The sequence below is a fragment of the Pyrgilauda ruficollis genome, unplaced genomic scaffold, assembly GCF_017590135.1.
Source record: "Pyrgilauda ruficollis isolate IOZ18807 unplaced genomic scaffold, ASM1759013v1 scaffold25, whole genome shotgun sequence".
In the NCBI taxonomy this organism is placed as follows: Eukaryota; Metazoa; Chordata; class Aves; order Passeriformes; family Passeridae; genus Pyrgilauda; species Pyrgilauda ruficollis.
In genome coordinates, this window is record NW_024523822.1 from 381259 (window position 1) to 396854 (window position 15596).

Genomic DNA, 15596 nt, shown 5'->3' on the forward strand with positions numbered 1-15596 from the left:
TGTGTGCTGCTGGAAGAGTAGAAGAGCATAGGCAGTGGCTTTGTGACAGGAACAATTGTCTGTGTGAAATTGTTTAGGTAACAAAACAGTTTGCCTTGTGCTGAAGTTTCCTCCTTGTGAGGATTTTCACATGTGTTTTATATCCTCTCTCCCAGACCTCTCTTCTCTGATAAACCTTAATAAGGGAAAGCTCTTCCTGTCTTTTCATGGAATCTGTTGCTTTAATGCTGAATGTATAAATAAAGCCGCTACGAGCATCTCTGCATTCTACTCTGCAGCCTCTCTCTAACTTTCTTTAGTGCTTTAAAGGTGGAGCTACACAGATGTTCTAAAACAAACATTCCATTACAAAGAAAGACATTTTTCATACCCATTCTAGTAACTGAAACAGTTTACTATATTGAGAGATTTCACATATGGCTTAGCATCCAACTTCAATGAACAGATAGAAGACAGGATGTATTTACACCACAGTTTTACTAATCTTTAAGTTTAAATAAATTTGGACTGTGAATATATGCTTTTGAGATGATAATATAAAGGGCAAGAGACTTTGAATTATGTAAGAGGGAAATTAATTTCAGATAATCTTGTCTTTGTAAATACATTAAGTACTCCACGTGTGTGTATGAGATTAGTTTTCATTAAACAACTAAATATTTTTTATTAGACATGGTGAAAGGTTTCCAGCACCATGTGAACTCTGCTCAGCAAATGCCAAAAATAGATGCAAAATGAGCATATACAATAAAAAAAATCATACACTGTAGCTAGTTTGTACAAACAAGTGAATTTTCTGCTTCATAAGAACTAAAAGACAAATCAGACAGACTTTGATGTTGTATTTTCTTATATGAATTAAAGTAGTTTTATATTAACATCTAAGTATTTTTTAAAGATTATATTGCTTAGGTAATTCCCCTTGTAAAAGTAAAATTAATGAAAGGTTCATACATTTGAAGTTTTGTGATTGAACTTTCTAGGAAGTTTTGTTTCATATGGGTTACTCTCTGTCTGAGGCCGCACTGATGTAGTGGAGGCTGTGTGTATCCAAAGAACAGACTGACAAAAAACCACAGAACACGAACACCAAAAATGTGGAAAGTTGAAAATGCAACTTCTCTTTTGTCTCCTTGTCTCTCAGTCAGTTTTCCCCTGCTCTGTTACCCAAAAGTGGGAAGTGTCTGAAGTAGCATACCTGATCACTGCATTTTAAATTGTTGTGCTATGTTGCTTTTTCTGTTGTCTTTGTGTTCATATTCATTACCTTCCAGAAATCTTTGGAAATTAAAAAAATAAGTCTGAGTGCTGCTCAGTTAAGGCTATCAGAGATGTTGTGCTCATACTAACTGGCTGAATTGAAGATGCATTTTGGGGACTAAGATTGTTTTATTTGTCTGATTTTGTGTGTGATTTTGTGGGAAGGGGAAGATGATACAAGAGGATAGGCTAAAAAAAGTTTTTTTAATTGCTTTCACTTTTATCAGGAATTTTGCAATATTTTCATTAAAACTTGTGCTTTTTCTGCAGCTTCTGGAAAAACATAAGAATACAGAAAGTATGGTAGAGCTCCTTGAACTGTACCAAATGGAAGATGAAGCCTACAGTAATCTCGCAGAAGCAACCACGGAGCTCTACCAGTACTTACTGCAACCATTCCGAGATATGAGGGAGCTTGCGATGCTTAGAAGACAGCAGATAAAGGTACAGTAAAGGCAACTCAGATACTTATTATTTGGGAAGTTCTACTTTTTAGTTCCTGTTTACTAGTTCTGTTATGCAGTATATGAAGTGACACTTTTCCACTAGATGCTGACCCTGTTTTTCTGGGCTCTTCACTAAGATGAGTGCTTTTGATGAGTGAGAACATCTGACATATGTAGCTAAACACCACCTGTTTATCTTACTGTCTTACCCTTCAAATGCATGGCTGAATTAAGTAGGTCAAACTTGAAATTTTGTGGTTGGGAATATTGAGTAATATATAAAACACAAAGAGATGTGCAGTATTTATACTGTGGTTAATTCTAGAAGATTGTCTCAGGAAACTAAAATGAGAAGTAATTTTCTGTGTAATCTGGTGAAGTGTGAACACATGGAACCATGTTAAAACACATGATTTGTTGTAACACTTGGACAGTGTATTTTCCTAAGAGTTAAAAAAGCCATCTGAAGAATACTGTATTTTGGTAAATTTGTTCCAGAATTAGTATGTTTGTTATATTTGAAAGTAATTCTAATCTTGAATGCTTAGCCAGAACTAACAAATGTTATTTTTATTGCATCTTGGATGTACTTTTGATAAAACTATTAGTTCCTGTGCAGATTATTAACAGCCTTCTGATTCTAAGCTAAAATTTTGTTTCATTTAATATGTATTGTAAATGTCATTTTATCTCAGTTTGATACCTTGTTCAGTTACCCAACAGTTTTTTTACTGTTTTCAGCTTAAAAGTAGTGTCCCTCTCTGGTTTTTGAGAAAGAATGAGGGAGGGAGGCAAAAGGATTTATGATGTACTAGCTTTATTTTGACATATTGCTATGTGCGTAAAGTAATTTTTCAGAAAAATCAGCAATCTTAAATCAGTTTAATAATGTGATGATGTTTTAACTAAAAGTGCTTTTTGTTCTCTTGAATGATGCTGCTGCACAGAGAATTGGCATGAATATTTTTTTCAGACAGTATTATACAGTTGAAGCCTATAAACATTTCATTTATTAAAATGCTTTCTTCAAAACATGGTGAAATAATTCCCATTTTATTGGAATTTGTAGTAGAGAAAAAGATTATTTGTTCTTTTGTCAAATAAGAGAAGTAAATATTACAATGAGTAGAAATACATATTAAGGGTTACGTTGTGTTTTGCTCTGTTTTGATTTTTTAAACCTCAGTAATCTCTTGAATTCCAGTTTTAAAATGCATGATTTAATATTCTTCCTGAAAGATTAATGTTGATAAACTTCAGAGGTGTGTTCTGTGGTTGATTATTTTAGTAATACATAATTTCTTCTAATGTACATTGTGTTCTCTTCCTAACTTGGCAATTTGTGAGTTAAAAAACTTGGTCATCTGTATAATGCAGTAGAGAAAGATGCCATCTCTTGTTTTTCCTTTCATCGTTTGAGAGAAAGCAGTACTTGTATCTATGATGACAAAACATATATTACACTGGGTAGCTAGGGTTGGAGAAATGTTTTATAAATAGAACTTGTGCATGAAATGGTTTGTATTAACTTGCTGATTATGTTTTTCTGGCAGGCTTTAATGTTTCAGACCTTTTCTGTATTAGGTATCTGTTTCTGATTTGTGCGGAAGTTGTTTTGGTTTGGTTTGGTTTTTTGGGTTTTTTTTAAGAATTTGGGAGATTTAAAGTTTTCTAGTCAGCTTAGTTTTGTCAGATTTCACTGTGAGTTTAGAAGGAAGTTAATTACATCACCTGTAATCTCTGGGAAGAGTGTTTTCTGATTTTGGAGCAGGACATAAAAATTGGATCATATGTCATCTGGTGTTAAATTTCTGCTGTTCCTGTGAAATTTTAAGGAAGAGACAAGCCTATAGGAGGCAAGGGAAAAACAAAAACAAATTTCTGTCTTCAGTGGACGCTTACTGCAGAGGGACATCTGTATTGTACCCAGATTCCTTCTTTGGGAAAAAAACCCACCAAACAACAAACCAAACCAAACAACCCATAATGAAAGCTCATAACAAGATTAAAAACCGTGTGGAAGCTTGGAAATGTATATTACTGCTGCCCATTATAGACATGATAGAATCTTGTTTCATTTTATATTTTGATCATACACTAAGTTTTTGGTATGTATTTTGGTTCATTTAGTGTAAAGGATGGAACATTTAGGTGTATGAAGAGACACAGCTGTGAAGTAGTTAAATATTTCTGGATTTGAAAAGCAGGATGAAAAAGTTGTAAGATCATGAAAGGAAAAAAAGCTGGGTTATTATGAAATTAAATGTCACTGTGGAAAAGTAACTTCTAATTGCATTTCTGCTTAATTACGGGCTAGTCATCTGACCGTAGAACAATGTGTTCAGTAAGTGATATGCTTGTCTTTTTTTGGGCTTCCAGCATCAGAAACCTGGGTTTGTTTATATGAATGCTCTTTATGTGTAAGTGCTGCTCAAATCCGTGGGGACTTCCCTCCAAGCATGTCAAGATGCTTACCAGATACCATGCATTCTTGAAAGAGCTGAGCATTGCAAGCACAGCTGTGTTTTGGACTTAAACCTTTATCTGTATCATATAGGAACAACCCTGCTCTCCCCAAGGCCTTTATGAGGGACACAGAAATAAAAGCCAACTTGTAATGAATGGTATTATCTAATTGAGAAATGCCTATCAAAGAAGCAAGTCTTAACTCATTTCAGGATTAAAATATAAGATACACTTGCTAGACATACTCAGTGTGTTTAGTACGACTGTATTTTGTAAGGCAGAAGTGAAAAGTTGTATTGATAGCCCAGCCAAACAGTCCATATGTTCACTGAATGCTGGAGAAGGCATAATAAAGGAATTGAAGACAGTATTATATTTTTTATATATGTAAAAGCTGGGCTGGATTTGTATAGGCATTTTCTGACTTAATTACGGACTGTTGCTGGTTTAGTTGTAATAATATGTAAAGACATTCAAGCAGTGAATTTTAGCGTGTTAATTTCACTATATGCGTTACTGGACCTTTTCTTCTGATTACATCTTTTCTTTCTGATTTCGTTGTGTATTATATAGGCACCAGGAAGTGAAGCTTGATACTCAAATGCTGTGTTACATGTTTTGGACTGTCTGTATATTCTTCCAAGAACTGGGAAGACAACTGTGAACATAAAACCACAGGACAAACAATGTTCATGGATTAATCTAGCATTAACATTGGATTTTAAGTGGAATTTAAGATACTCTTTTTGCTAAGAATCAGACTACTTGGCAACCAAGGAAGGGTGTTAAATTTTTGATTCTGAAAATGTTGCACATTTATGCCCACAAATTTTTCCTCAATCAAAATAATTTCCTTGTGAAAATTTGCTTTTTTTTGTGTGTGTGCAGAACACACATTGCCATAGCAGAAAAGTTGGAGGTAGTAGTCATCAGTAGCTGGAAATAAAAATGCTAAGTGTTTCTGAAATGTGGAAAAATCAGAGTAGTACCTCTGTTCTGGTGCCTTTGATTTTAGAAAGTTAAATCTAAACTTTGTGAGATCCTCCATATATACTTCAGAAAGTACGTAGGGGAGCGGTGAGTTAGTGGTTGATATTTGGCTGTAGAGCTACTGGCCAGGTTACTGTGATCAAGCTTTAAGTCCTGTGAGACTGGGACATGAAGGTTTCTTTGATACAGGGTACCAAATCTGGTTAATTAAAAAAGACAAAAAATAATTATTTTAAAAAATTGCTTCACGGGCTAAACCCCAAAGCCTTTTTTGTCTGTATGGCTGTGTTCATGAATCTTCATAAAGTCAAAGAAACTACCTTGCTACGTAGAATTTTTATAGCCTTGTAGTTGTGGACAGTACTTCAGTCATGATGAATAGGCACCAGGTTTGTTCAAACGCCAAGTGAAATCAGTGGGAGGCCTTCTCTTTTCATGCTTGAGGGTTTTTTGGATGTCCTTGATATTGGACTAAAGATAAAATGTAACAAATTGCTTCACAACCTACATCTAGATGCCAGCAAAACTTCAAAACATGCATTCTTGAAGGTCTGAGTTGAGCTGGATTTGCTTAACTGGAAACTAATAATATCTCATTGCGGGTGAAATCTTAGAGCCATCATTACATCTCCAGGAAATGAAAACTTTGAAAACTTATTGTATGTTAAATATATTAAACATACTCATAGCTTCATTGCTTATGTGTTAATTATTTTTACTTGCATGTTAGTTCATATGAATGTGAGGTGATTTTAATGACTTCAGATACATTAATATTGAGGTCTAGCACTGGAAGCTACAGATTAGAGCAGCATATATGTTGGTGATTCATAACATCCTGCTTTTAAAAATTTTGGAATCTTATACTAGTCTGTCAGAAAGTTTGCTTCCCTCTCAAGCTCTCTTATACATATTCTGGTATACTAAAAATAAAATTCTAGCTCAATTATATGTGAATTCCTTTGTTTAATATATGGTGGTGAATTGCAGTAGTGAACTTTATAACTAATTTAACTTTTATTTATGTAAAATTAAGTACTTAGAAACAAATTACATTGTATTGAACATGTAAAATTTTGGTTAAAAATAGTTTAATGAAACAAGTTCAAGGGAGACACAATTCCACTATGAGAACAGTTGGCAAAACCGAGAGAATTCCTTTTAAAAGTACTTACAGAATATCTTTTTTTGAAAAGTCTCTAGTCACATAAAGATGTTTTGGAGAAACAGTGAAACATCAAAGGATTTTAAACTTTTTTTTAAATCTATATACAGCTGAAGGTGTGTCCTTACATCATTTATAATAAACATAGCTTTTGAAAAACCTGTAGACTGGAGAAGAAATCTGAGTTTATGCAAAATGGTCATAAGCTTCAGGGAAATTATTGCTTGCTTGTTTGAGAATATGATGCAATATGGTGAATTATTCTAATTGTCTTTATACTTTGATTCAAAAGGACTGTATGTCAGTCTCTGTTTACAGTCTGGACTATAAATCCTCTAGACTATTATATGAACTCAGAACAGAACATTTTGCTGACTTTAAGTCAGGACTTTGTGGACTTCCTCCAAAAAAAGAGTTCTAAAGAGGCAATCTGATAGAAAGCAGGCTGGTACCCTAAATCATTTAATGAAACTTAGTTCCTGGTATGACTACAAAACTGTGGTGTGTATCTGATTGGTTAAATCTGCTTGTCTGCAAAATGAGTAGGGTACAAGACTGCTCTAGGTATTCAGCTATAAAAGTGGTTAATAAGACTTGTAGAAAAATTTGATTATGTTAGAATGCTGAAAGGTTTATTGTTTATTTTTTTAAAAGTCACCGTACAAAAGGCGTGTTTGGATAATAAAATGGTAGGTGAAATTTCAATGAATAAAAATTAGTGCATGTGTAGAAGGTTGATGACAACCTCCAAAAGCATACATGCATATTTATGTGCACCTAATTAACTTACTGCTACTCTTGAGGAAAAATGTATATGGTTTATCTTGAGTTTGCTGCCAAATGCAGCAAAATGGCACTTCTGCAAATGCTAAATAGAAAACATCATACTTTGGTAAACACATCCATGGTATATTTGTGTCCTGAATGTCACAGCTTTATCCACAGTATCAGAATAATAACAGTATGGAACATAGGGGTGTTTCCCTATTTAGCATCCTCAGTGCTAGACCAAAGTAAAAGAATTGGACTGCCTTAGTTTGTAAAGCATGTGATTCATCAAAGATCAGAAAGATATATAAATCATGGATGTTAAGGGGTAGAAAGTGTAGAAAATAGGGGTACCTCAATGAACCTGTGGTACTTTAAAACAATCTACAAATAAAGCAGAAACAAACTTTCAGTACACCTTACATGCTTTGTGGCAATAATTTCCACAGTTTAAGTGTGGACACCAAATATATATGTGTTCAGGAAGAAAATCATCAGTGGCTATTTATGATTCAGATTAACCATCAGCTTAGGAGGCCTGTAAGAGAATTTGGGAGTTAGCAATGTATCCGTACCTTTTCTTCAATTTTTTTTTTTTTCCTCAAGTGCTAGTAATGGAGGAAATAATGCAGAAAAATGCAGAATCAGTGTATCCATTCAAGAAGGCATCTTGATGGAACTTACTTGATGGTAAACATGCAGAAAATTCTAAATTATGTGTTCCTGAGGATTAGAGTCAAGGAGGGTGAAACCTAAAAATATATGTTGTTTTTTTGTTTGTTTTTTTTTTCCCCTTTGCAGTGTCGGAGTTAGAGAAAGAGGAAGAATGAGGAGACTTTGATGCAATGTTATTCAAACTGTGGAGGTCAAGGAGAGGGACTGAAAGCCTTCAGAGGTTGAAAAATTTGCTGAGTCTAAAGTTTACAAGAAGTTTTTTTTACCTAAATATCTAAATTGTTTGAAATCTAGTACTTTTTAGTACTTCTTTTCAGTAGTGCTCTGAAAAAAAAATTTTTTGTAAGCTTTCATCATGTTTTCGAACTTCATACTGAAACTTATCAGGCTTTATTTGCTAGTTGTTACAGTTACTTTATATACATTCATGGCTATTTATATGTCTTTAATCTGATTTCTTCTGGCTAATACTTTTGTCACTATTTCTCTTTTTTCAGTGTATCTGTATATTATATATTTATATAATAAAAATTGTCGACCATATTTTGATGAACTCTTGATATATATGCTTAACATTTTGTCTATTGCATATATAAAGGTTTTTTTAACTGAAGATTTAAAAATCCATCCAATCATTTTCATGCACAAACAGCATATAGAATGTCTGGAAACACTCAAGCCCACTTGCCTTTGAGTTAACTTGGCTTAAACAACATTTTCAAATAACTAGTTGAATATGTCTTCTTAAAAATACATTTTCTGAAAAATAAAAGCTTTCTTTTTGAAGGTGATTCTGTCAATTGCCAATATAAAATACTGTAGCTTAGTGTTTTTAACACTTCATCTCGTTATATAAATTCTTGTGTGTCTCTGGAAAAAATACAAGTTAAATAAACCCAGTCTCTCCTCTTATGCTTGCCCTAACCTGAATCTTCTATGATTTTTCTCTTCTGACTACTTCTTAGTTTTTCAGCATTCTCCATCATTCTGGAAAAAAACATTCATGACTGCACTTCGCAGTAGAATGACATTGCTATTCAGTCTTCTTTCTGTATGTCCTAACATCTTGTTGCCTTTTGGTTTGTTGCTTCCTTTACAGTCTTGACTGAATTGTATATGTTGTTCTCCTGTGTTTTAAGATAATCAAAACTCCTGCAGTTTCCATTTCAGTCCCACGTGCCAGATATTTTGAGGAATCTAGATCATGCAGACTAAATGGGTTTTTATGAATTAACATTGAAGTCCATGTCCATATTCCTTAGGGTAAAACTATAAAGCCCTTTTCAATGATTTCACCTAATATATTTAGAGCTGTATGTACAGAATTATAACTTACTTGAGGAAATCGTGTTGGGTTTGTGTTAACAACTGGGAGCGCAGTTAAGTTAAAAACAACAACAAAAAAAAAATTAGTAAGACTGACTTTGAGAAGTCTCTGACTAGATGCTGAAATGTGTGTTTTCTGGTTACTATGTCTAGCAGGCTGTGGTTGGAATTTCTTGTTTGACTTCTTGGAGAAGGCAGATAGCTGAGCCTTTAATCTGAAACGTGCTTTTATGTATAAAGCCATTTCCCTTTTGTGTTTGCCAATGTCATCTGCACTACTCATTCAGCTTACTTTTTTTTGCTCTTATAATTAAGTGACCTGCTGTTACATGTCACATTTTTCTCCTTTTCTGCCTATTACAAGTCCATCCGGGAAAAGATTAACAAAGGGAGCTGGAGAGATGTGACTTATCCCTGCCTAAGTTATTACATGGCCTGGGCCAAGTCTTACTTCGGTCAATCTTGTCCGTTGTCCAAAAAAAAAAAAAGGAAAGTATTAGAGACCTTCACTTAGTAGATGTATAGTATATGTGTATGTGATCATTTCAGGCCTGTTGCTCATATTTTCTCTCAATAAGCTTACTTTAGTCTATTCAGAACTTAACCATAAATTGTAAACTGTTCAGAGAAGAGTATTTCCAGTACAGGATTGCCTCTGTTGATCCATCCTCATTTACCTGTGGGCTAGTTTAGGAGCCTCCTTTCAGTTTGTTTTCTCTGAAGAATTCAATTGTTCTCCTTCAGAAACAGCTCAATAATACAGTGTTGAGATGTGTTATGTTCCATTAGTCTGAAGCAATAGCTGATGAAAATAGGTGTTTGTGCGATGTGTTGAAGTTAATGGCTTCTGCTGTTTCTATTTCTTCTTCTGTGTTTTGTGACAACCACTTTCGTGAAAGCTGTCATAATTTTCTTAGCTTCAAAGCATCATTTGAAGTAAAACTTATAAAACATGAAAGTCTACAAAAGCAAGTTCCATCATTGGGGAAAAAAAAATAATAGCAAATTTTACTGTGAAGCTTGGATTCCTCTCAAGGAGAATATAAGATTTTTAAAGGAAGAATAGTTTTATTGTTTTATTGGTAAAGTGATAAGTAGAAGGGAAACTGTAGATTTGGCTTCTCATCTAGTTGTGAGATGAGAGGTTTTTCTGTAGACCAGGTTTTCTCCAAAACTTTTGAGTCCAAATAAGCAATTCCAGGCCAAAAGCTCATTTTGAAAAAATGTTAGGTAACTGCAAAACCTTTTAGGTTAGGAAGAAACTTCAACTACATTAGAATTTCTTAATTTTTAACTAAAAATATTATTAAATTGAAAGTAGATGCACAATTTTACAAGAAATATCATCAGATGATAGCACTCTTTAGTTATTCTTTGCCTTCTTTTAGTCATACTTAGCATGGATAATAGTAATTTAAAAATTATTTTAGTCTCTAAAATGACATCTATAGCTTTTATGAGCTATAAAAACTGAAGATGCTTGTATCATACAGGTGAGCAAAATAAAGCATAAACAGGTTATGCATATATTGCAAACAATAATGGAATGCAGAAGCATGTAAGTGCTTCCTTTAATTCCATAACGAGAGTTGTTGTCTTACATCAAGGTGATTAATTATTGAAGAGAATATAGAAAACAAAGTCTTCAAGACTCACAAGCCTGTTCATGTTGATGTTTAATAGTCCATGGCTACTCCCTTTTCCTTTTTAAATTCTTAGCTAGGACAAAATGAGGGAGTGGTCACTTCTGTCATGGAGGTGTTTGCAGGTGGGGAGAAAATCTGCCATTTCATAAGCTGTGAGCTCCAGAGGCATGTTCCTTATCTTTACTCCCCAACTTTTCCCCCCATTACAGCTGTAGTCTTCATTTAAGCTGTCTTTCTCCTCATGGGCTTACTTTCTATTTCCTACGGTAACATATGCTCTGAATAATTTCCATCTTGTATATAAATGTACCACAGTTACATTATTTAAGTTGAATATTATGATTTAATATATATTTGTATAGATTTTCTCTAGTGGCATTTTGTTGGACGAGATATAATGCCCAGACAGCTGTTTGGCAAGGGGGACCACATATATTTCAACCTCAGTGTCTCAGTTCTTCACCTCTGTTTTTCTCTGGAGATTCTGTGTCCTGCCCAGAAAGGATGACAAGCATTAATTTAATTAATGCCCAGTAGATTACAGTAATTCTCTAGCTAGGTTGCACTTGAGAACTGGTAGTTCTTCTAAGTTGTTGGTGCTGTCAGTATGTACACTCATAATACGGCTATCTCTTTTTAATATGTTTTCCCAAAGTGTGCCAGGTTCATGGCTAGAAGTGTCTTTTTGTATGCCCTCTATCTTCTAGTTTGTCGTAGTTATTTGGTTTTGATTATAAAGAATGACCATAATTACCTTTGGAAGGTTGCAATCAGTATTTTCTTTTATACTGGAGATTTTTGATTGTTTGTTTAATAACTATTTTCCACTTTTACTTTTTTGATGGCAAAATTGAATCAGGTGGAATAGTGGCTGGATGGGAAGAAATTGGTTTTCCCACAGGGAGTGTTGGATCAGCTTTAGGTCAATGGAGTGGCTCTCAGAAGGTCGCGGGACGTGTATGTCAGGCAAACCCAGCAGAGCAAGCTTGGGCAGGAACGTGACAAACCTGAAGTGAGAAGCAGGGAGTAGTAGCCAGCTAGATCTGAGGAACCAAAGGAACTCCTAAAGTTTACTGCCACTCAGAAAGTCATTGACCTAATAGAAGCACAGGTGGGAGCTGTCTTCAAGGAGGCAGTGCAGACTCTATTCATTGAATACTGTTCTGGAGTCACCTTTTGACAAGTCTGCTTTTCCCAAAATTAGATCCTGTCATTCATTTATCCAAAGAGTAACAAAGATCTTTGTGACTGAGGATTGTTACTCCAGCGTGGAAGCTTGTTCTTGAACTTTCTCATTTGGAATTTGTTGTCTTGAACCTCAGTTCTCTCAGGCTGGCATAGCTGTGGAGAGGTTGTGCCTGTGGTAGTCTGGTCCAACAGCTTCAGAAATGAAGGGAACAAGCCTTTCAGTTTAAGGTTCATAGCTTCTAGCCATTCAACTTTATAAAGAAAGCATGTGGGATATTTCACCTGTCAAAGGTAGTTCCCCACTTGTACCTAGATTCTGTCTTCACCTTTGGATTGGATGCTACCTTTGTAATAGTGAGAGCCTCATTCTTTGTCATAGTTGAACCATGACCATCAACCCCCACAGCTGCTTGCTCACTCTAGCTCAGTGGTGGTGGGAAGAGAATCAGAAAAGTAAAACCGAGAAGACTCATGAGTTGAGATAAAGACAGTTTAATATGCAAAGCAAAAACTATGCACGTGAAGCAAAGCAAAACAGGGAATTCATTCACTGATTCCTGTGGGCAGGCAGGTGTTCAGCTATCTCCAAGAGAGCAGGGTAACAGTGACTTAGAAAGACAAACACCCATCCCTCTGAACATTGCCTTCTTCCCTCAGCTTTATTGCTGAGCACAGTGCTCTATGGTGTAGAATGTCTCTGTTGATCAGTTGGGGTCTGCTCTCCCACTTGGTCCCTTTCCAACTTCTTCTGAACCCTCAGTCTCCTCAATAGTAGAGTGGGATGAGAAGCAGAAGAGGCCTTGGCTCTGTGTCAGCACTGCTTAGCAACAGCTAAAATATCCCTGTATTACTGAGATTGTTTGCAGCACAATTCCAGAACTGAGTCCATACCAGCTAATACGAAGAATATTAATCCAGCCAAAACCAGCACATCCATCCTCCATTATTTTGTGTCTTCAGAGCCAGAAAGTTTGCACTCTGTGTGTTTGTCCCATATCCAAGCTGCAGAATGCAAAGTCCTAACATGAACATTAGCTGTAACTTTGATTTTTTTGATTGTACTGCAAGATATTTAAGAACTGTGTTCTAAGAGTTTGACTTTCTGGCTGGATGGGTAGATGTGGGCAAACATGAAGGCAGCTCAAGCAACATTAGGGAGAAGTTTTTATCCATTTTATCTTTCTGGGGCTTCTTTCACACTTCTGTTAAGCTTGCCACTGTTCCTGAAGCCTAAAGTCGAGCTGTTGATCTGTTCTTGTTCATGCAGTTGATTAAAGCCACACCTTCTTGGGTTTTCTCTGTGTTGCTTTATGAGTACCTTTAGTGCTAATTATGATATATGGATGACATACTTGGGATTGTGGATAATGAAAAGATGCTTCCCTTTTTTTGTTACTTGTAAGTACTTGCCCTAGGGAACAAAGATACAATTATATTATGCAACCATAAAACTCTTTAGCTTGCACCATGTGTGAATATTTGGCAGACCAAACTTTATGAAAAAAATGGTACTTTGAGGCTTACTCTCCTTGAAGTCATGCCTAATAAGAACGTTACTCACATTACTCAGTGATCCATTGTCTATTTAGTGTCAAGTTGCCTCATCTCTACCAAGGAGCAGAAAAGGATGACTTTTAACTGTGTTGCTTTTTATCCAGTTTCACAAATGAGTTTGCTGTTTCAGAGTTCCATGTAAATGAAAGGCATTAATTTCACCAGTGTGTAATTCACTGGTATGTGTATTTATATGTGTCTACAGTTCAGTGTTTATTTGGAAACCTGTCTGTCCACGTCTCCCATAGAATGACATGTTACAATGTATCTAATAAGTGTTACTCACTTACCACTTGTCCACATTATGCTTGGTCTGTTGCCTTTCAAAGAGTTTTGGAAATATGTAAGAAGATTATTTAAATTTTTCCTTATTAATGTCCTGTAAGTGTTTTTCAATAAATTTGTTTTTCAAGTATTTATTTAGAAGGCATCTCTTTGTTTTTACTTGTGAAAATAATATGTCTGAGAGACAGGGACAAGAGGGTATGCAGAAGTAGGTCCTGACCAGTCACTTAAAAACCTTTCATTTGCAATTGAACTATAGAGTGGAATGACTGTTTGGGCCAAATTGAAGCTTTGTGAAATCAAGATTGATACCTGAGGCATTAGAACTTCAGGCTGAAATATTCAGAGACAGACAAAGTTATAAGCACTTTTGGTTTCATTCAGTTTTGTCTGTACTATTAAGATGCCTTCTTGACTGATAGATATGAAAAATATTAATAGTTTATACTTTGGTATTGCATGAGCAGGCTTAAATTTTTAATTAAGATACAAGATACATAGTCTGTTGTAGTGTGACAAGTGTGTAAAAATTCTCAGGTTTGGGAGAGAAAGCTATGTATTTATTAATTGTAAAACAAACTCTTTTAAGACTCTTTTCTTTGTCTTAAAAGACAAAGTCTTTATTGTCTTCAGATAGCTGGGACCTCAGAATGACACTGCCTTGATCTTGGCAATGAAAGGATGTTTGAGCTCCCAAGCACTAGGAAAATACACTTTTTAAAGTCGTCTATAACAAAGAAAAACTTCTAAAATATTGTTGGTCACTTAGTGCAACCCCAGGACAGCCCTGGTTGCCAGCTTCGTTCTGATCAAAGAGCGTTTATTTACTTCAGAATTAAATAGTCCAGGTTGGAAGAAAGCCTGGATGAAGCATGAAGCGTGCATGTAATCTGCAGGTAATAAGACACATAATAAAAGATGCTGACAAATCAAACTTGTATATGTGGGGTTTATGCATCCACTAAAAACAATAATTATAAAAGATGGTACGTTTTCAAGAGGAGGGAGTGCTTCCAAAGAGTTTTTTACTGTTGAGTAGAAACTGTGGTGGTAGTTTTACCTCCGTTTTGTTGCATTTTCTTTCTTAGCCCTGAAACTGTTTGCTATTGGCAGAATAGGTGCAATTAATTGTATTTTTAATTATGGGCTGGTTTATTTTCAGATCTCAATAGAGAATGACTATCTGGGTCCCAGAAGAATTGAGAGTCTGCAAAAAGAAGATGCTGATTGGCAGAAAAAAGCTCACATGGCTGTGCTTTCTATTCAAGATCTTACAGTTAAATATTTTGAAATAACAGCTAAAACACAAAAAGGTAGTTATTTCTTGTCATTACATAAAAAATTAAGTTATTTAGTGTTTACTGTGTTCTGTGTTGTACCATGAATTATTTTTTTCTTCAGTTCTTCATGAGGAAAATGCAGTTGTCATTGCTATTTGTTTTTTCTTCTGTGTCTATTTGAATCTTTCACTTGTAAACCTTTTCAGAACATCATCAGTAGTGAACAGAATAGAAATTTTAGGTAGAAGTTTTACAGCCACTTTCTTAATGTAATTGTATTAGTGGTACTCTGTATTTGCAAAGGATTTAAGAGCATAGAGTCCCTGGTGGATTCTGCTTTCTGTACTGGATATGGCAGACCCCCACAGTAAATGTTAATTGTCTTTCAGATGGTTTCCTTTTCTAGTCTTCCTTGCCTTTCAGTAGTTTTTTTTCATAACTCCAAACGTTAAGCAACAGCTCAGTTTAACTACTCAATGAAAGCTGCTCTGTTGTTCAGAAGCCTTAATGGATATAACCTTGGCTTTTCTGTGTTTGAAGAATGTGT

The 15596-nt window shown here is 35.1% G+C and overlaps 1 protein-coding gene across 3 annotated transcripts in view; it reads left to right on the top strand.

Moving 5' to 3' along the window:
• The window catches only part of JMY (junction mediating and regulatory protein, p53 cofactor), a 64382-nt gene that overhangs the window by 16687 nt on the left and 32099 nt on the right, over positions 1 to 15596 (top strand). For 2 of the 3 annotated variants that reach the window (XM_041470613.1, XM_041470614.1), the window contains exons 2-3: positions 1531 to 1704; positions 14932 to 15082. In XM_041470613.1, the coding sequence (XP_041326547.1) occupies positions 1531 to 1704; positions 14932 to 15082 (325 nt within the window). The remainder of the gene's footprint in view (positions 1 to 1530; positions 1705 to 14931; positions 15083 to 15596) is intronic. The other variant, XM_041470615.1, reaches the window with a different exon arrangement.